The 20,787-nt window shown below is 36.5% G+C and overlaps 1 protein-coding gene across 6 annotated transcripts in view; it reads left to right on the top strand.

Moving 5' to 3' along the window:
• Positions 1-20,787, top strand: part of PUM2 (pumilio RNA binding family member 2) — a 103,741-nt gene that overhangs the window by 31,283 nt on the left and 51,671 nt on the right. For all 6 annotated transcript variants that reach the window (XM_045978854.1, XM_045978857.1, XM_045978856.1 and 3 more), the window contains 6 exons: positions 2,669-2,777; positions 6,433-6,620; positions 7,182-7,351; positions 10,643-10,913; positions 11,149-11,242; positions 19,350-19,475. In XM_045978854.1, coding sequence (XP_045834810.1) covers positions 2,669-2,777; positions 6,433-6,620; positions 7,182-7,351; positions 10,643-10,913; positions 11,149-11,242; positions 19,350-19,475 — 958 coding nt within the window. The remainder of the gene's footprint in view (positions 1-2,668; positions 2,778-6,432; positions 6,621-7,181; positions 7,352-10,642; positions 10,914-11,148; positions 11,243-19,349; positions 19,476-20,787) is intronic.

The following is a 20,787-nucleotide window of genomic DNA, read 5'->3' as shown; positions in this document are numbered from 1 at the left end:
GCTTCTGTGAATTATGGAACTAATACGAAGTGTTAGTGGATCATGTATTGTACAGATCTTTAAGATCTCTTAGCCCTTGTTTTCTGTAATATTCTTCCCCATTTCTACTGTAGTAAAAGTCTCTCCAGGGGCAAATCTCTATTGCTATTCCAACCAGCATACTGCCCAAATCTTTTTTTTTTTTTTTAAACTGTTCTATCCTGAATTATTGCCTTCCCCTATCTTTAGCTCATTTTAATTTTATTCTTGGTCACAAACTAGTAGTTTCTGAAAGTATTTGGAATCAATGTCCAAACTGTCACAAAAGGTTGTTTTTTTTGTACAAAGTACAGGCCTTTGTCAGAAGAAGTGTTAATCTTATTAATTACTAAATTATTTTCCTGTGCATGGTAACTTACACATATTTGCAAAATGAAAAGATATTCTTAGTATAGTGGTTGGCAGAAAGTAGGCACATTGGATAAGTGCTTAACATTTTTTTTTTCCTAGTTGTGTAATTTGTATTTTAAAGCAGGGATATATGAACTTCTCTACTAAAGCACTGCATCACAAAGGCTTTGGAATGGTCTCAGAGTTTCTATTATTTCTGCTACCTTAGAAGATTAGTTTTAAGTCTTAGAAGACTTGTGTGTCTGATTGCTTCTGTTAAGTCGAAATTTTATTCTCAATTCCTTATTTGTTACTGTTACTTTGATATTGAGTCTTTTTTCATGATGTATGAGATAAGTTTATTTTCTCAGGAACCATAATTTTAAGGATTAAGTTGGGTTTTACTATGAATGAATGTTCAGTTATTTATATCAAGTATAGTGTTTTAGTATTTTATTAATCAGCTTTACATTTTGTTTGAGTATTTACATGAACCTTTTATAGTGAGATTTAAAAAAAACAACAAAAAAAACCTGAAGGAAGAGGTTGCAGATTATTGTTTAAAATGTCTGTGCTTCAGATGCAAATCATTTGCAGCCCAGGATGTTCCTAACATGGAAGAATTATTCTTTTTAAAATAGCAGAAGTTGCTTTCCTTTAAAATCAAATCGATTTAGTTTAGCAAAAAATCTGTAGATTAGGAACATGCACAAATTGAACTCTCCCCCCTGCCTTCAAAGCTGCTTCTGTAGTACTACCATTTACCTTATTACCCAGATTTTAAATTTTATCAGTCTCCTCCCCATTTGTAATCAGATTCTATTGACTGCTACTAAATACAAATAACTCTCAAACCATTTTATTTTTCTAGTTCTTTCTGTTACTACCCTATTTCAATTCTTACCATCTTGGCCCTGTCGTAATTCTGCTAAACTGATTTCCTTGTCTGTAGTCTAGAATATCCATTGTTCTTACAGCTTACAACTTGAGTTGTTTTCTGAAATGTAATGTCAGAACCTCTCTGGATTAACAGCCTCTCTGGATTCCCTTTACTTCAAAGTAATGTGTACTTTTCTTTAGCTTGTCTTTAAGGCTCCTCAGGATCTGATCAAGAAAGCTTCACCAGCATCATCTTTGACATGCTCTCATCTGTTCATCCATCCTCATACCTTGTTGTACACACAGTGCAGTTTATTAGGTTGTGCCTTTGTTCATGATTTACTTTATCTTCCTCGCCTTCCACTCACACTTTCACCCCACCCCCAGTTTTATTTCTCAGATCCCGTTCGGGTTTTACTGAGTTCATTTTATTACATTTAGTATGTTTGTGAGCTCTCTGAAAATAAGGTTACCAAGCCCTTAAGGAGGCACACACAGGTAATTTAGTGTGATAAGTGTAGTGTTAGAAGTATATACAGGTTTAATTATGAGCACTGAAAGACAGAGTACCTAATTATGGGCTGAGAGGGAGGACGTCTTAAGAATGCCTATTTAAAATGCCAAATGCATGTCTCAGAAAACCAGTCTATTGTTTTCAAACAGACATATCCCCAGTCCATCTTTTCTGAGTGTCAGGGAAGGTAGAGAGGAGAGGCTTGGATAAGTATCATTAGGAATTAGCCATATGTACATTTTGAATGATCAGTGAATCATTGTATCAACACAGTTTTAATGTGCTGTGTGTGTCATATATATGGTAGATAGAGCATGGGGCTTTTAGATTATTTCAGAAGTATTTGAGGTTCCTTTCTGTTGGTCTTCCACCATCCATAGGTTCCTGATTTGGAATTGATAGATTGCAAGCATTCTAGACCTAGGAAGAGTCATGAAGTTAACTTCCATTGAATAGTGAAGTAAGAGTGAAGATGAATTTTCTATCATGGAAGCTGTGGGATAGGAGGTGATCCAAGGTCAGTCCTTGGAAGTAAAGGAGAGGTTTTCATCTTTTGTATAGATGTTTTTATTTATATTGAGTACAAAATTTAGTACGTTTTTTGAAAAAATTCACAAATTCACAAAGAAAGTCACATGGTGGTAAAACCATTTCAAACAAAACAAGTCAGAAGGGGACTTTGACTAGGATTCAGGTTTTGAATTATTAGAGCCAGTCCCCAAACATTAAGTTGGGATTATTTTATTTTTAACAAAACAAAATAGAAAATAGTTCTCTCTGAATTTTCCTTAGTATTGAAAACTAATTTCATATTGGTGGTAAGTTTGCTTTCACAAACCACGTAGAATTAGAACAAATTTGCAGTTAGAATGAAACTTAAATTAATATTTTTTCCCTCCTGAATAGCTTTTGCCTACCAAAAAGTTTTGGGAACCTGATGATTCAACAAAAGATGGACAAAAAGGCATATTTCTTGGGGATGATGAATGGAGAGAGACTGCCTGGGGAACTTCTCGTAAGTTATTGCTGTTACGTGTGAGAAGTACGACTTGACTTGAATTTTTTGAAACCCTGCCTATCCCTGGACAGTATTTAGAGCAAATTTGTGATGTCTTTGTAAAATTTTGTAAGTCATTATAATGTACATTTTTAATGTAAATTAACCCTTATCTGATGGTCTACTTGATAATTAGAAGCATGTGTCACAGTAAAATACTACTGGATGATAATCAAACTAACCTTAAATTTTGAGTGTAAATTACCTGGGTGTTTCTTTATTCTCCCTCTACCCTCTCCCCCACCCTTGTGCTTTCTCTCTTTCTCTTGCAAAAATAAATAAAATTTTTTTAATTAATTTTTTTTAAGATTTTTTTTTTTTAATTTGTCAGAGAGAACAAGCAGGGAGAGCTGCAGCCAGAGAGAAAAACAGGCTCCCCACTGAGCAAGGAGCCTGATGCGGGACTCAGTCCCAGGATCTTGAGATCATGACCTGGGCTGAAGGCAGACACTTCACTGACTGAGCCACCCAGGCGTCCCAAATACAGTCTTTAAAATAAAATAACGTGTGCTTGAAAACTTGACTGGTAGACAAGTTTTGATTTTTGTTTTGAAGGTTGAGTGCTTAGTTACTTTATTTACTAGAACCAGATATTTTTTAAAGCATTCTGAAACAAAACATCTTGAGCACAACATGGTAATGAGAGATTATTTCTAAGATGGATGGTTAGAAATATTTTTGTTATGTTATATTTGGAGGACAAGCAATAAAACATTTAAGCAACATACTTATATATTTCTTTTAGTGTACAAGTTTGTATTTTGAATTTCTTGCCACTTCCTTTTGTAACTTAACTTTTTTTAGTTGTAGGGATAAAATTTTAAAGATAAATATTAGTCTTTACCCAGAAATAGGAGGAAATTAGGAATGGGTAAAAAATGAGAAGTTATTGGGGCGCCTGGGTGGCTTAGTGGGTTAAGCCCCTGCCTTCGGCTCAGGTCATGGTCCCGGGGTCCTGGGATTGAGCCCCGTGTCGGACTCTCTGCTCCGCCGGGAGCCTGCTTCCCTTCCTCTCTCTCTCTCTGCCTGCCTCTCTGCCTACTTGTGATCTCTGTCAAATAAATAAAATCTTTTAAAAAAAAATGAGAAGTTATTTTGTTTATAGAACAAACATTTATTGAATGCCAAGTATATACAGGTATGAGTAAGATATTCCTTGTTCTAGAGGAATTGTTCCAAAGAAGAGTCTTTCCATGACTGCAGGAGACTTTATCGTATAGTTAGTTTCTCTAGCTGAAGTTACCTTTTCACCCTCATGTTCACCTCACTGTTTTTTTGCTCACTTTAACTCTTTACCCTTCATATCACTTCCTTTGGAATTCACTCTAACACTGGGAAGGATTAATGCCCCTTCTTTCTGATTCCATAGTATCCTGGATCTTTTTTTTTTTTTTAAGATTTCATTTATTTATTTGACAGAGAGATTACAAGTAGGCAGAGAGGCAGGCAGAGAGAGAGGGAAGCAGACTCCCCGCGGAGCAGAGAGCCCCATGAGGAACTGGATCCCAGGACCCTGAGATCATGATCTGAGCTGAAGGCAGAGGCTTTAACCCACTGAACCACCCAGGTGCCCCTCCTGGATCATTTTTAATGATGCATTTTTACTCTGTTATGATTGCTTTATATTAAACCTATGATCTCTTTGAGGGCAGGAACTGTCTTGTTCTTGGATTCCCCATACATAGTACAATGTCCAGCATACAAGAGATTATAAACCAACATTTGAACTATGTTAATGAATGGGTGAATGATTGAATGAAAAATTATAATGACTAATCCCTTGTGGATCAAGGTACTACAATGGAAATGTTTTAATATGCCTTAACAAAAGTAGTAGTCATTTAAAAACATAGGGTTAATGAAATGATGGCTGAGTACCACCATGATAGTTCAGCCTCTTAAGGACTAGACTTAATATTGAGTATTACATGTGATAACAAATGAACCAGAGTTAGCTTATTGGTGCCTTAAAATAATTTTTTTTGGTAAATCTATTTGAATATTGCCTCAAATATTTTATTATATTTGTATTCCATTTGTTCTCTAATCTTAAATATTGTTTTTTTTTTCTTTTTGTCATAAAAATGTGTAGAAAAGAGGCAAAATGGGGAGCTTGGGGAGGTAGGGAAGGGAAAAAATGAAACAAGATGGAATCAGGAGGGAGACAAACCATAAGAGACTCTTTTTTTTTTTTAATTAAACATTTTTATTTATTTATTTATTTATTTGAGAGAGAGAGAGAAATCAAGTACGCAGAGAGGCTGGCAGAGAGAGAGGGAGAAGCAGGCTCCCTGCCGAGCATAGAGGCTGATGCGGGGCTCGATCCCAGGACCCAGGGATCATGACCTGAGCTGAAGGCCGATGCTTAACCAACTGAGCCACCCAGGTGGCCCTCCTCCATAAGAGACTCTTAATCTCACAAAACAAACTGAGGGTTGGTGGGGGTAGGTAGGGAGAGGGTAGTTGGGTTATGGACATTGGGGAAGGTATGTGTTATGGTGAGTGTTGGGAAGTGTGTAAGCCTGACACTTCACAGACCTGTACCCCTGGGGCTAATAATACATTATATGTTAATTTTTTAAAAAGCATACAAAATGTGTAGAAAGGTATTCATACCAGATGAATAATTTTTTTGTTAAAAATGAAAACCTTTAAACTGGGAGGGACTTTTATTTATTTATTTATTTATTTTTAAAGATTTTATTTATTTGAGAGAGAGCACACAAGCTGGGGAGGCTGCAAGCAAAGGGAAAGGAGAAGTAGGCTCCCTGTCAAGCAGGGAGCCCAATGTGGTGCTTGATCCTAGGACTCTGGGATCATGACCTGAGCTAAAGGCCAATGCTTAACCAACTGAGCCACCCAGGAGCCCCTAGAAGGGACTTCTAAAAATAATATTTAGGTGACAGTTTTTGCACCAAGAATAGAAAATTATTATTAACTGGTTTTTTCCCAAACTTACTTATTTGTGTTTATAGTTGTTTAGCCATGTGTTCTGAATCCATCCAGTATATATAACTATGATCTTGTGGTGTGCCCCTGCCAGTATAGGAGTTACTTTTATTCTTCTAGGTTTCACTTCTAAAGGTTTTTGTTTTGAATTATGAATCACTAAGAAAGCTTTAACATTTAACAAGATGCTTTATCGGCAGCTGAGCCTTCAGGTTAAAGTTTTTGTCTCCATTGATCTTTCTGGTTTGACTGTTCTTATATCAGGTTTTTACTTTTTTTTTTTTTTTAAAGAGTTTATTTATTTATTTGACAGAGAGAAATCACAACTAGGCAGAGAGGCAGAGGCAGACAGAGAGAGAGAGGGAAGCAGGCTCCCCACCAAGCAGAGAGCCCGATGCAGGACTCGATCCCAGGACCCCGAGACCATGACCCGAGCCAAAGGCAGCGGCTTAACCCACTGAGCCACCCAGGCGCCCCAAATGGCTTGCTTTCTGTGTTCCCAAGAAATGTGCCCAGGCTAGCAAGTCTCAGCAGTATGAAAGCTTTTTATCAGGATCGTAGTAACATTCAAAATAAAACAAGATGCTGATTTTTTACCTTAATATGTTAATTTATGTAGATACATTTTGATTAATTGTATAATTGTGTTCTTCCTTCCAAACAGACCATTCAATGTCCCAGCCTATTATGGTACAGAGAAGATCTGGACAGGGTTTTCATGGAAACAGTGAAGTAAATGCAATACTGTCTCCGCGATCAGAAAGTGGAGGCCTTGGTGTGAGCATGGTAGAATATGTATTAAGTTCTTCTCCTGCTGATAAATTGGATTCTCGATTTAGGAAGGGAACTTTTGTAAGTATTTTGAATAAAGAAATATTTAATAATTATTCAGTGGTTATTTGGATATCTTTAAGTCCATTTATTTTGTTGGCTCTTCCCAGAGCTAAAGGATATCTTGGTGCTATTGGAACTCTGGTTTTCTTCTCTTGGCCACTTCTTGAAATACATGAAATAGAGAACCAATGGGAATATAATCTTAGCCATGTTACAAATAATCAAACCATATTAGTTAAGAAACATAATTTGCAAGATTACAATTGTTTATTCATGGTAGTGCTTGATGTAGAAGTAACTAAACAAAATCATATGCCTTAAGTAGAATTTTAATCTTGTCTGTGGTGTTAACTGCTTTTCCAGCACCGCTATAGTTAAGGTTGCCTTAGCCCTTCTGTTATAAATCACTGTTTTGTGCTCAGTTTTTTGGCCTTTGATAAATTAGTTGATTACAACATTAAAATAAGATACAATGCTTTTATTGTTTACATGCACTATAGCGTAGTTTTAGGTCACCTTATGGTGCCTTTTTTTGTGTTCTATTAAATATTCAGAATCAAACAGATTCTTTTTCCTCAGGGCACTAGAGATGCTGAAACAGATGGACCTGAGAAAGGAGATCAAAAAGGCAAGGCTTCTCCATTTGAGGAGGACCAAAACAGAGATCTTAAACAAGGAGATGATGATGATTCTAAAATAAATGGCAGAGGTTTGCCAAATGGAATGGATGCCGATTGCAAAGATTTTAAGTAAGACTTTAACTTTCTCAAGAAGAAAAGCATATCTTCAGGGCTGATACTACTAGTTGATGTGATTGATTTAGATATTTTCCAATTTTGGTTTATTTTATTTCCCTTTGTATCTTGTGTTAATCCAGTAGATTTAATTTTTTTCTTATGGAGTATTAGTTGATTATGTACCATTTAAAAAAACAATTCCTCAAAATAACCTCAAACAGTGCATTTCATTAAAGGAGTAATGTTAGAAGTTGCTGTTGTCTTTCTGCTAATATGATGGTCTAAATTTTAACTTTTTCCTCCCTGCTAAAATTTAGTGAGTTTTAGGTTTAATCTGGTTTTTCTTGGCAGACTCCTTTGGGGTTGCTGTGTAGCAGCTTTTTGTGGAGTTTCCTCTTCCTTCTATCCCTGTATTGTATCCCCAACACCCCCCACCCAATCTGACTCCTAATCTCAGAAATGAGGAAACATAATTATTTTAGGAGCTGTGGCCTTCCTTATTAGTGTATAAGAATTTATGGTAATACTTAATATTCCTGAATTTAGGAAGTAGGGAACATACTAGAAACTTTAAAAAGTTAGTTTTGCGCTTAGAATTCTTTAAGTTGTAACGTTTCAGTTGTCTCTTTATGGCAGTTAAATGAGTATTTTCTTCTAGCTTTGATCTCAGATTAGGCAGTATACATTTACCTAGATAATAGGGAGTTGTTTTCTTCATACTGAATACCTATACTTCACACTTCATTAGTCAGATGTTTTGGGGCTTATACCTGAAAAATGAGCTGTTTCTTTGAGATCCTGTGAACCATGGAATCTCAGTTAACTGAGTATAACCACATATGTGGATGGTATGCTTTTACATTTATTGCCTTTAATTATCAAAAGCAGAGTAACAATGCTGCTTAAAACAGTGACATCTGTGTCTGTTGTAAGTGCAAAAAAGCATCCAAAACCAGTAAACCTCTTTGATAAGAAATAAATTTTAATGTTTTTTAATTTGTTTTAGAACCTTATCCTGATTCTACTTTTCTGCAATTACCTAATCTAAGTTTTAGTCAAGGGCATATATTTAAAACTGAGTTGATTATGAGCCCTTCACAGTATGCATTTATAATTGAAGTGTTAATACACCATTAACTATAGCAAGAAAATAGCACCACTTAGTAGCGCAGTGCCTTTTTTCTGTTATATCCTCTATTTGTTGCTATATTTGAGTTGTTTGTTTGAAAGCTATGCTTCTCCATAATATGAACTTTATTACATTTATTAACATTCCAATTTTACTCCACTAAGTTTGGGGTATGCATTTAAAGTTGTTTATGAAATGTTCTAGATACAGTATTATGCTCGATAGTGTAAAAATATTTTGGGCTAATAGCTGTGGCCACTCATGTACGTTAATTGATACAACATCAGTATATACAATCACTGGAGTGTAGAACTGAAAGGAAATGAAGAACTATAGCAGGCTTTAGTTTAAAATTAAGATCCTTTCAGGTTTTTTTTTCCTTCCCATATATTCTGAAAGAAAAGCCTTCGAATATTCACATGAAAAATTAGGTATGGTTAAAAAGGGAAAGGAATTAGAAATTTCTTCTAAATATTGCAAGGATAGTGTTTTTTTTTTTTAAAGATTTTATTTATTTATTTGATAGAGAGATCACAAGTAGGCAGAGAGGCAGGCAGAGACAGAGGGGAAGCAGGCTCCCTGCTGAGCAGAAAGCCGGATGCAGGGCTGGATCCCAGGACCCTGAGATCATGACCTGGGCTGAAGGCAGAGGCTTAACCCACTGAGCCACCCAGGCGCCCCAAGTGGTTGATTTTTAAATAAAATGTAAGTTCACCTAAATACTTGGAAACCAATTCTTACAATTAAGTAATTTCATTAAGTAATTACTTTGTAAAATGCTGCTTACATGTTAGGAAATTTATCTAGATGTGAAGCTCCTGAACATGGGGGAAGAGTTATATAAGTGTTAACAACTGGCCCTGAAAGCCAGGTAAAATAGTTACTGTTACTTACTTTTAATGTACTTAATGTTTGCATTTACTGTGAGCCCATGTTCCTCAGAACAAACTTACTTTTTTGTGAGGGAAAAGAGCTTGCATAAAATATTTCTGTAGAAGAAAAGACACTGTAAATGAGGATAGATTATGTCTAGGAATAAAGTAAAAATAAGGTTTAGACCATGAAAGATGTTAATAAAAAGGGAAAAGCCGATGCTCAGTAAATTTTTTGAGAAAATTAAAAAGGCTTGTTAGTAGGGGAAATTGCTGTTTTATGTGAAGTATACTCTTTTCTATTGTTGGGCATACTTAATTCTTGGTAAATATGTTACAGATTTCCATTTCAGTCTGGTGCCTTTTTTTTTTTTTGTAAAGATTTTATTAACTTAGTTGATAGAGAGTAGGAACACAAGCTGGGGGAGTGGGAGAAAAGAAGCAGGCTCCCTGCTGAGCAGGGAGCTCAACTCGGGGCCCTATCCCAGTACCCCGGGATCATGACCTGAGCCAAAGGCAGATGCCTAACGACAGAGCCACCGAGGTGCCCCTCTTCCTGATGATTTAAACTGAAACATTTTTGTGTGATAAAGATGGTTTTTGGAGAGTTGTCATAGAGGCTTTTCACACTTCATTTTTTTGCCCTTGAAACAATAAGCACAAGAAGGTTATGTCTTTAGTCTCATTTAAGAAACTAAGGCCTGGAAGATGAAATAATGTGCTCAAAATCATATTTAAAGACAGACTGGCGTTAGCCTTCATCTTAGTTGGTGTCCTTTTGCATTGTATCTCACATTTTACACTCTGAAAGCCATCCTTTATGGCCAGTTTTGGTTTTTTTCTGAACCATTATTAAGCAAGATATTATGGCATAATTTTATGCTGGTGAACAAGACCACAAGTGTGGTAGGTGGGTTTTGGTTTTGAATCTTCCCACATTTGTCACTTGATAGTTTGCTATTCACACTTACCATTCATTTTGTCTGATTTGAGAAAAGTTTCAGGTAGTCTAAGCCTAAATTGTGATATTGGCCAATTTTCTTAAGTGTAAAATTGAGTTACATCTTTATGCTATTCAAATTAGAGTGATCATTAGTAGTATGAACAAAATAAAACCATGTCTGTTCTTAAGAGGAAGTTAAATTAGAAAAAAATGCTGAAGTGGAGTATGTTAGTGACCTGGTGTGCCTGATTTGCCCTCTCTATTTTACTACCATTTGTTTTTCATGATTTTCCTACTTTTCCATTCCAACTGTGACTGACTACTTTTACTGATAAAGCCTTTCTGTTTTCTTTATATAGTCGTACTCCTGGAAGTCGTCAAGCCTCTCCAACTGAAGTAGTTGAGCGCCTGGGCCCCAGTACTAATCCCCCGGAAGGACTGGGGCCTCTTCCTAATCCTACAGCTAATAAACCACTTGTTGAAGAATTTTCAAATCCTGAAACTCAGAATCTGGATGCCATGGAACAAGTTGGTCTGGATTCCTTACAGTTTGATTATCCTGGTAATCAGGTACCCATGGACTCTTCAGGAGCTACTGTAGGCCTTTTTGACTACAATTCCCAGCAGCAGGTAAAGCATGACCCTTCTTTAAAGAAGCTCCTCTTAACTGTGTGTTGGTGTAGCCTAAATTGCTGTGAGGCATTGGCCTGAATACAAGGAGTATTCTTAAATACTTAATGTTTTAGAAATGTTTTTATGGTTGAGAAAGTGATTGAGATCAGTGTTAAAATACACTATTCACAGCTTTCCAAATAGAAATGAAATGCTTTGAGACTAATCTTGGTATAAATATTTTCTCTAATAGCTCTTTCAGAGGACTAATGCGTTAACAGTTCAGCAGTTAACTGCGGCTCAGCAGCAGCAGTACGCGTTAGCTGCAGCGCAGCAGCCGCATATAGGTGAGTCCAACCACTTTGATGAGACTGTTAGAAAGTCTTGTGTTAGTGTTAATTAGAACGCTTCATTTTTTTTTATTGAATGGTGTTACATCGTGATGTTTTAAAACATCTCATTGAGATCAAAGAGTAATTAATTACATGGCAAGAATAAAGATTAACTAGGAAAGAATTGTTTCTGATCACTGTATCCTTGATGAAATGAAAATCTGTATAACTTGATGAAAGCTGTCAGCACATAAGTTTTTTTTCTCAGTGTGAAGTTGAGTCAGACACTTGGAAGTTCAAATGTAGGTCTGTCTATCATCAATCAGAATGTTTATTGTTGTTGTTGTTGTTTTTAAGATTTATTTATTTATTTGACAGAGACACAGCGAGAAAGGGAACACAAGCATGGGGCATGGGAGAGGGAGAAGCAGGCTTCCCACGGAAAAGGGAGCCCAATGTGGGTCCTGATCCCAGGATCCTGGGATCAAGACCCAAGCCTAAGGCAGACTCCTAACACCTGAGCCACCCAGGCACCCCCAAAATGTTTATTTTAAAGAATTATATTCCCAAGAAAATTCCTTAAAATGTTTTCTTCATTAAGTTATTTGGGTCTTTGACCTTTAGCTTTCAATGTGAATTACTGTAATTATGCATTTGTTACTGCTGAAGCATTGGTACATGTTGTCCATGTTGGGGTTTTATGTTTGTTTTTTCACTTTTTTTTTTTTTTGAAATAATTATAGATTCACATGGAGTTGCAAGGAGAGTACAGAGAGGTTCCCCACCAGCTTTCCCTATATGGCTACATCTTACATAATTATAGTATAGTACCAAAACCAGGAATATGACATTGGTAAATGTATATATATATATATATATATATAGTGTTATTTTATCACGTGTAGATTTACGTAACTGTTTTTAATGCCTGATTTTAGCTGATCTTAATTTATTTTCTTGTTGGAGAAGTTGTGACTATTCTCCACATCATAATCTATGGAAGCAGGCTGGGGCAGGGTGGGGGGAGGCGATAGAAACTAAGTTGATTCTCTTCCCTTACCTTTGTATTGTTTTATGTCAATCCAAGAAGGTCTCCTAGATCCCTATTTTATTTTAATCAAAGGTGACCACACGTTTCTGGATGGTTTCTTTTTTTTTTTTTCTTTTTAAGATTTTATTTATTTATTGACAAATAGAGATCACAAGTAGGCAGAGAGGCAGGCAGAGAGAGAGGAGGAAGTGGGCTCCCTGCTGAGCAGAGAGCCCAATGCAGGCTCAATCCCAGGACCCTGGATCATGACCCGAGCTGAAGGCAGAGGCTTTAACCCTCTGAGCCACCCAGGCATCCCTTCTGGATGGTTTCTAATAGCAGCATACATTCTTTGCCCCCAGCTTCCTTTATTTCTATACTTAGTCCTCCTCATTAGAAATGTAGTGATTCAGGGGGCATCTGGGTAGTTCAGTTGCTTAAGCATCTGACTCTTGATTTCGGCTCAGGTCATGCTCTCAAGGTCATGAGATTGAGTCCCTTAGAGGGCTCAGCACTAAGTCGGCATGTGCCTGCTTGTGCATGCATGTGTGGGTGCTTTCTCTCTCTCTTTGAAATAAATAAAACTTAAGGGAAAAGAGTAGTGGGGCACCTGGGTGACTCAGTGGGTTAAAGTCTCTACCTTCGGATCAGGGTCCTGGGATCCAGTCCTTCGTTGTGGGGCTCTCTGCTCAGCAGGGAGTCTGCTTCCCTCTCTCTCTCTGCCTCTCTGTCTACTTGTGCTCTCTCTCTCTCTCTCTGTCAAATAAATTTAAAAAAGAATCTTAAAAAAAAAAAAAAGAGTAGTTATTCCTGTCTTCTATACAGACTGGTATAACCCTTTTATTTCTTGAGGCTTTATGGTATGTTTTAATATGTGACAGGCTAGTATACCCATTGCTCTGCCTTTTTGAAGTTTTAAATTTTCCATTCTTAATTTCCTTTTTATATGCATTTTAGTAATTTGCTTATTTATTTACTTCCAGAAGATTGGGTTTAAATTTTTAAATTAACTTCTGGAAAATCTAAGTCTTTATTACATGAAGTATTCTAACCAGGACTTGGTGTATCTTTACTTTTGTTAAGTCTGCTTTTGTGTTGTTTATCAGTACTTTAAAGTTTTTATCACCTAAGTTTGCATATTTCTTGATAAGCATGTTTTTAGGTATTTTGTCTTTTGCTGACCTTGTAAATGGCCTTCTATCTTTTATTAAATCTTTAAATTGGTATCTGTGGAAGCTCTTGGTTATAGCAGATATTAAAGTTTATAAGTATTTTCTAATTGAATCATTCTTGTGTTCATGGAATTCATATAATCTCTTAATGAGGTCTTTCAGTTTGCTCATGTTTTATTTAGGATGTTTGCATCAGTAATGTGTACATGAAATTAATCCTTAAGTTAGCATATTTTGTATTTTTCTCAGATTTTGGAATATGATCACTGCATGAAAAGAATTTAGAACTATTTCCCCTTTGAATACCTTAGAGTATTTCAAGTAACATTCAACTCATGTTGTCTTTTAAATCTTGGGAGAACTTTGTGAAGCCATTTGGGAAACAATGCACATAAATTTGAAAACCTGAATAAAAATGGAACTATTTCTAAGCTTAATTTACCAAAATTGACTCCACCTTTTAATCTTTGTTCCATAGTTAAATATATTCATTGTTGACCATCAGTCTTAGTATCCAAGTTTGCCTAGTCATCTCTTGGCTGGCTGAAAGCCTGTTTTAGAACAGCATTGTACAATAGAAATATAATATGTGCCACATAAGAATTTTAAATTTTTTTGTAGTCACATTTTTAGAAAACTAAAAGGAAATAGGTGAAATTAATTTGAATAGACTGTTTAACCCATTCTATCCAAAAATGTCATTTTAAATGTGACCAGTATAAAACTTACTATTGAGAAATTTAAATTCTTCATATGAAGCTTTCCAAATCAGATACGGATTTTTCCACTTTAAGCTGATCTCAATAGACTAATCACATTTCAAATATTCTGTAGCTATATTTGGTTGTAATGTAATAGACAGTGTGGCTCTAGAAGATTCTTCTAGAGTGGGGATTGACAAACTTTTTTATAAAGGCGCAGATAGTAAATATTAAAATTTTTGCAAGCTAGATGGTTTCAGTCACAACTACTCAACTCTTGGTGTTAGAGCACAAAAACAACCTTAAATGACATAGGAATGAGTATGGCCGTATTCCTATAAAATTCTACTGTGGACACTGTAATTTGAATTTTATATAATTTTTATGTGTTGCAAACTATTACTATTTTCAACTACTAAAAATGTTAAAACTGTTCTTAGTTTATATAAAAATTGGTAGCAACCTGGGCTTTGCACCTGGACTGGGCCAGAAAGAGATAATAGATATAGTATATTTTTATTTTTTATAAGTAGATATCTACACTGAAAAGGGAGAGAAAGAGAAAAGGAATTGTTGAGGTGGTTTGGAAGTTTTGTAGTATAGGAAATTGAGAGGTAATCCATGGGAGTAAAATAGAAATAAACTGTATAGCCTGCAGAGGGCTGTAGGGGGCAAATAAATAGAGGGCCTGCACACACCAGGATTGGAGTTTGAGTCATGCTAACCATGGGTATAGTAAGAGCACCCAGGTCACAAATATAAATAAGACTTGGTTTGGAGACTTAACTTCGTGATGTGTAGTTGGCAATCTTGATACCACCTGATGCACAGGTGATTATAAGAGAATCTCTCCAATAGTATTGCAAACAAAATTCACAGTGCAAACAAGAAAGATGAGCCAGAAAGCAGCCAGTTGTGTAACAAACAGTAGAATTTACACCCAAAATGTAGAAATAAGGGAACCTTAAAGGGAGCCACACTATTACATTACAACCACATACAGCTACAGAGTATTTGAAATGTGATTAGTCTATTGAGATCGGCTTAAAGTTCGGAAAGAACTTTAAAAGGTGATTCATAATCTTAGGAGATAAAGGACTTAAAGCCATCAAAGATCATCATCTTGAAACAACAAAATGGTGTGAAAATCAACCATGTCAGAGTCTTGTAAGTAAAAAGACCTGGGTGGGCTTCATTATTGAGTAGCTATCACCTAGGATGAAATGAACTGGAGAAAAAAAACTTAGGAAATGTCCAAGAACACTAAACCCAAAATGATCAGTACTTGGCAGAGACAGAGAAATTAGAAGCTAAGCATTGGAGTCAGCAGTATCTAAAGACGTGCAAGACATAGCTGACTATACCTTTTCCTGAAGTCTCGAATAAACGTGGACACAGACCTTTGAAGAGAACTCAAAACTATAAAGATGTCACTTCACCTAAATTAATTTGTAGATTTAATGTATTCTTGGTTGGAATCCCAGTAGGATTTTTTTGGAACTTTAAAATTTGTTTTTGATGTTTGTCTTAGAAAAGTAAAATGAGAAAATTAATGGAAAACTAGAGTGGAAAGAGGGGGACCTACACAACCATATGTCAAAAGTTACTATTTTCAGTGATTGAAACAGTGTGGTACTGACCTAGGTATACACAAGTAGATAACAGACAAGAACACTTCACAGTAGACACATGTGCAAGTGTGTGTCTGTTTAGTGTGCAGGGGTAGATTTTAATTTTAATTGACATCTCAAATTAATAAAAGAATGTATTTGGAAAATAGCTTGGAGATAATTGAGTCCTCTTCCTGATAGGTACAAAGTTTAAATGAGAGGGGAGCCTCAGTGGCTTAGCCGGTTAAGCATCTGCCTTTGGCTCAGGTCATGATCTCGGGGTCCTGGGATTGAGCCCCGCATTGGGCTCCCTGCTTAGTGGGGAGTTTTCTTGTCCCTCTCCCTCTGCCCCTCCCTACCCCACTCTCTCAAATAAATGAATAAAATCTTTATTTAAAAAAGTTTTTTAATCTCTAGTTCTTTGTCTATCAGAGAGAACTTTATCTTAAAATTTTTTAAACATTTTATTTATTTATTAGAAAGAGCCAGAGAGATCACAGAGGGAGAGGGAGAAGCAAACCTGCCTCTGAGCCCAGAGTCCAGTGCAGGGCTCAATCCCAGGACCGACCCCAAGATCATGCCCTGAGCCGAAACCAGACACTCAACTGACCGAGGCACCCAGGCACCCCTAAAACAAACAAACAAAATTTTCTTTTTAAAGATTTTTATTTATTTATTTGACAGCAAGCCAGAGAGCACAAGCAGGTGGGGAACAGCAGAAGGAGCAGAAGAATAGGCTTTCCTCCGAGCAGGGAGCCCAGTGTGGGGCCCCAGCCCAGGACCCCAGGATCATGAACTGAGCAGAAGGCAAACGTTTAACCATCTGAGCCATCCAGGCGGCCTAGATTATCTGTTGACATAGAGAGGGACCTATGGTTAATTGGCAAGTGAAAACATGTTAATGTATCATCATAGTCTACAGTATAAGATGTGTGACTGTGTGTGTGCATTTAAAAATGTAGAAGGATGTATATTTTTATTTGTGTGCATGTATGAAAACAGATACAAGCACATTTGTGTATATATATGTGCAAACATATAAATGTATATTTATGTAATACACAAGCATATTTGATGTCTAGTGTGTTGTAAATATTTCTTAAATGAATCGTGAGCTTAAAACAAGAAACTTCTTTCAGCAGAAGGTTCAATATGTATCCATTAGATGGAACTAATTCCTTGTTTTTCAGCTATCTGAAATTTCATATCTAACATAAATGTGGAGAAAGCTGTTAAAATTGTTTCTAAAATTGAAAGATTTAGAAGACTATAAACCAGTGGTCAGTAAAGAGTACACGAGGACTTTGGCTTTACATTTTGTATGCTCCAGTAGTATTTGAGATTTGAAAGGCAGTGTTTTAAAATCACGAAATAGGGGTGCCTGGGTGGCTCAGTGGGTTAAGGCCTCTGCTTTCGGCTCGGGTCATGATCCCCGGGTCCTGGGATCGAGACCCGCATCAGGCTCTCTGCTTAGTGGAGAGCCTGCTTCCTCATCTCTCTCTGCCTGCCTTCTGCCTGCTTGTGATCTTTGTCTGTCAAATAAATTAAAAAATAAATAAAATCACAAAATGTAGAATATAAAAAAATTACATCTTGGCTTGGAGATTTTGTAGTGGTATGAGACAACATGAATATCATTGCATCCATTGTTTTCTACTGTGATAAAGATAATTCATGGTAGAGGAACCAGAAGGAGATCTTGAAACCTTTGCCCTCAGGTTTATTTAAGGATCTCATTCTGAGGAAATGATTTTTTAAATAGTGCAGGGATTTTTATTGGACCCTTTGATTCTTCCTCCATTAAAAGCAGATTTTTCAAATGGCTTTTTTGTGGCTGTGCATGAAATCAGTGCTGTGGGCTATGGCCACTATTTTTAGAAATTAAATAGATTTATAGAAATTAATGAAAGGAGAATTAAGTAGAAAAATAGAAAATAGGTTATGGTAGAACTTCATAAGGATAATGTTTTTGAGATTTTTGTAGCATGTATATGTATATATGGCCACTAGGTTGATGTGAAATATATTTCATACTGTGGGTCACAGTCAAAACATTTAAAAACTGCTGTAATTAGAAAGAAATTTCTGAGTCTTGATTTTAAGGTATAGATTTTAAGATAAGTGCTTCTTTTGAATACTTTTCTTAAGGTTACTTTTGTCCACATGTTTGTATATTCTATGTGCCCTTCTTTATCATACTTACTTACTTATTAAAGATTTTATTTATTTGACAGAGAGATCCAAGGCAGGCAGAGGGGAAGGGGGTAGCAGGCTCCCTGCTGTGCAGAGAGCCTGATATGGGGGCTCTGAGGGCTCGATCCCAGGACCCTCATCTGAGTGGAAGACAGAGGCTTAACCCCCCCTGAGCCACCCAGGTACCCCTATATCTTGTTTTTAAAAAGATTTTCTTTTGGGGGCACCTGGGTGGCTCAGTTGGTTAAGTGTCTGCCTTCAGCTCAGGTAGTGATCCCAGGGTCCTGGCATTGAGTCCTGTTATCTGGCTTTTTGCTTAGCAGGGAGCCTGCTTCTCCCTCTGCCTGCCACTCCTGCTGCTTGTGCTTGCTGTCACTCTCCCTCTGACAAATAAATAAAATCTTGAAAAAAATAAAAATAGGTTTTCTTTTTAAGTAATGTCCTTAGTCAACGTGGGGCTCAGATTCAATAACCCCAAGATCAGGAGTCATATGCTTTACCAACTGAGTCAGCCAGGCACCCCATTAATCATATTTTAAAATTGAACCTTTTTGATCTCTTTCAACTTTAAACACCTCACCTTCAACTCGTCTCCATTATTTTCCAGAAGACACACCTTATGGTAAATATTACACACAGTGATTCCTCCATGCCAGCAGTTCTCTTGTCTAATAAGTACTGCAAATGAATATTTTAAAATTTTTCCTAGCCTTTACGAAGTTTACATTAGCATACATTAGATGCCGAAGTGGCCTTAAAGTCACTGTACTGCTGAAAGCCCTTTATTTTTCTTCTGTTGCTTTTGGGGTAAAGTCCAAACTACTTACCATAACCCAGGAAGATTTTTATGGGTCTTCCTTCTCATTATAATTTGTTTTGTCTTCTCTTGCCCTAGAGCCCCACTTCATCCTACCTACTGCTTCTGAAGCTTAAGTACCCCTTCTGTCTGTGCCCGTAGCACTTACTGTACTTTATACTAATTGCCAATTTGCTTGCTTGTTTTTCTCTTTGGATGGATTGATTTGTGAGGGCAGATCGTATCTGTCTTCACTGTTGAATCCCTAGCATATTGTACAGCTTAATAAAGATTTAATGAAAAACTACTGTTGAACAATAGTAGTTCTAGCTCTCAACATTTATTGTATGCCTGTTGTGCTAGTTTTGTGTAGTCATTTCATATTCAGTATCATTTAAATTCTCACAAAAAATCCTCTTAAGATGTGCTGATACAGCTGTTTCATAAATGAGGAATCTGAGGTTGTGTTAGTTACATGCCCAAGCTCATTCAGTTAATCAGAAATTGAACCATTACATACTCTCCTCCCCAACTCCAGATGAAGTGTAGAAATGATTTTACCTAATGAAGAAAATCATGCTTTTCATTTTCACTCATTATTTCTCCCTTTTTATACCCAGCTGGTGTATTCTCAGCAGGCCTTGCCCCAGCTGCATTTGTGCCAAATCCATATATTATCAGTGCTGCTCCTCCAGGGACTGATCCATACACTGCGGCGGGATTGGCTGCAGCAGCAACATTAGCAGGTAACTCACTGTTAAGCCTTGTTGCTTAGTATGGATTTAGTTTTAATTCTCGTATAAGCTTTATTTTTGTCTATTTGGTCAATTTGAAAGACCTAGGAAGTGAAACATTTATCTAAAATGAGCTAAAGTTTCCAGAGAGTTAGTTTACTATTTTTCCCATTGTAGTGCTAGGAAAAAGCCTAAGCCTGGTAACTCTTTCCTCATGTACATAGGCGATTTACATTTTAATTTTGTAGTTTTAAAAAGAAATCTTACATTGTCAACCACAGATCTTCCCTTTTGTGACCAATGCTGTTAACCACAGAGACATTGCAAAGTAAAGTCACTTCTCATAAAATAAACAGGGGGGTAGGTGCTATAAATACCCATGTCAGGGAGAGTATGAGGTAAGGAGCTTCAGCAATCTTGAGAGAATGAGTATCTAGAAAGTAGTTTATTTAGCTATATTAAAATGTGCAAGCCGACTGAAGGGCAAAATGGAGAATTGGAGTTGGAAAGAACTAACTGCCAAAACTGAAACTACCACTAAAAATCTAAAATGAAAGCCAAAACTATACAATGTTACATGTTAGTGGTATAACAATAAAGCTGGGGGGCAAATATTTTTAAACCCAAAACTGTATTTATTGCTTAAATAAGTAAGAAGAGTTATGTGCTGGTCAGGTACCATCCTGTTGAGCAAAGCAATTTGTTGATCTTCTGTAGGATTATGAGCAGGTTATTTTAGACTAAGTTGGGTATAGAGACAAATTAATGAGTCTTAGGTACGGGTCATTATGTTGGTCACAGAGGCAGAAACAAGGTAATATCAGCTACAGAGATGTATGTTCACTGGAGTAAGCCTGCCAGTTGAATTTCATAACTCTAGACTACCGGGTATATGTGGTGTTTTTTTGGTTTTTTTTTTTTACTTTGTTCACTGATACGAATTGTCACTGATGAATAAGACCGTTTTAAACACCACTGCTGGTAGTTACTGTCATGACCGAAAAACAGTCTTTTCTTGAGACTTTGGTACTCTTTATTTATACTCAAGACTTAAAATATTAAGTGAGAAAATAAGCGTTAATTTCAAATTTTTGTTTGATAGCTTGCTTAGCAGACTGAAACTCATCTGTCATACTCAGTAGTTTTTAGTATAGATATGCATGTGATTCCATAAAGAAGGGGATGAACTGTCTTGGTGCTGGTTAACTGGATGTTAGTATGTAAAGTTCTGGTTTATCATACAATTTATGGAATCAAAAGAAACTCCTTTAAGAAATTGTTAGTTTTGAGAGTAAGCATTCTAGGCATTCTGAGCTTAGGCAAA

This window comes from Meles meles, chromosome 15 (genome assembly GCF_922984935.1).
Source record: "Meles meles chromosome 15, mMelMel3.1 paternal haplotype, whole genome shotgun sequence".
Taxonomy (NCBI): Eukaryota; Metazoa; Chordata; class Mammalia; order Carnivora; family Mustelidae; genus Meles; species Meles meles.
Note: the sequence above shows the minus strand (reverse complement) of the source record. Positions and strands in the feature narration are given on the sequence as shown.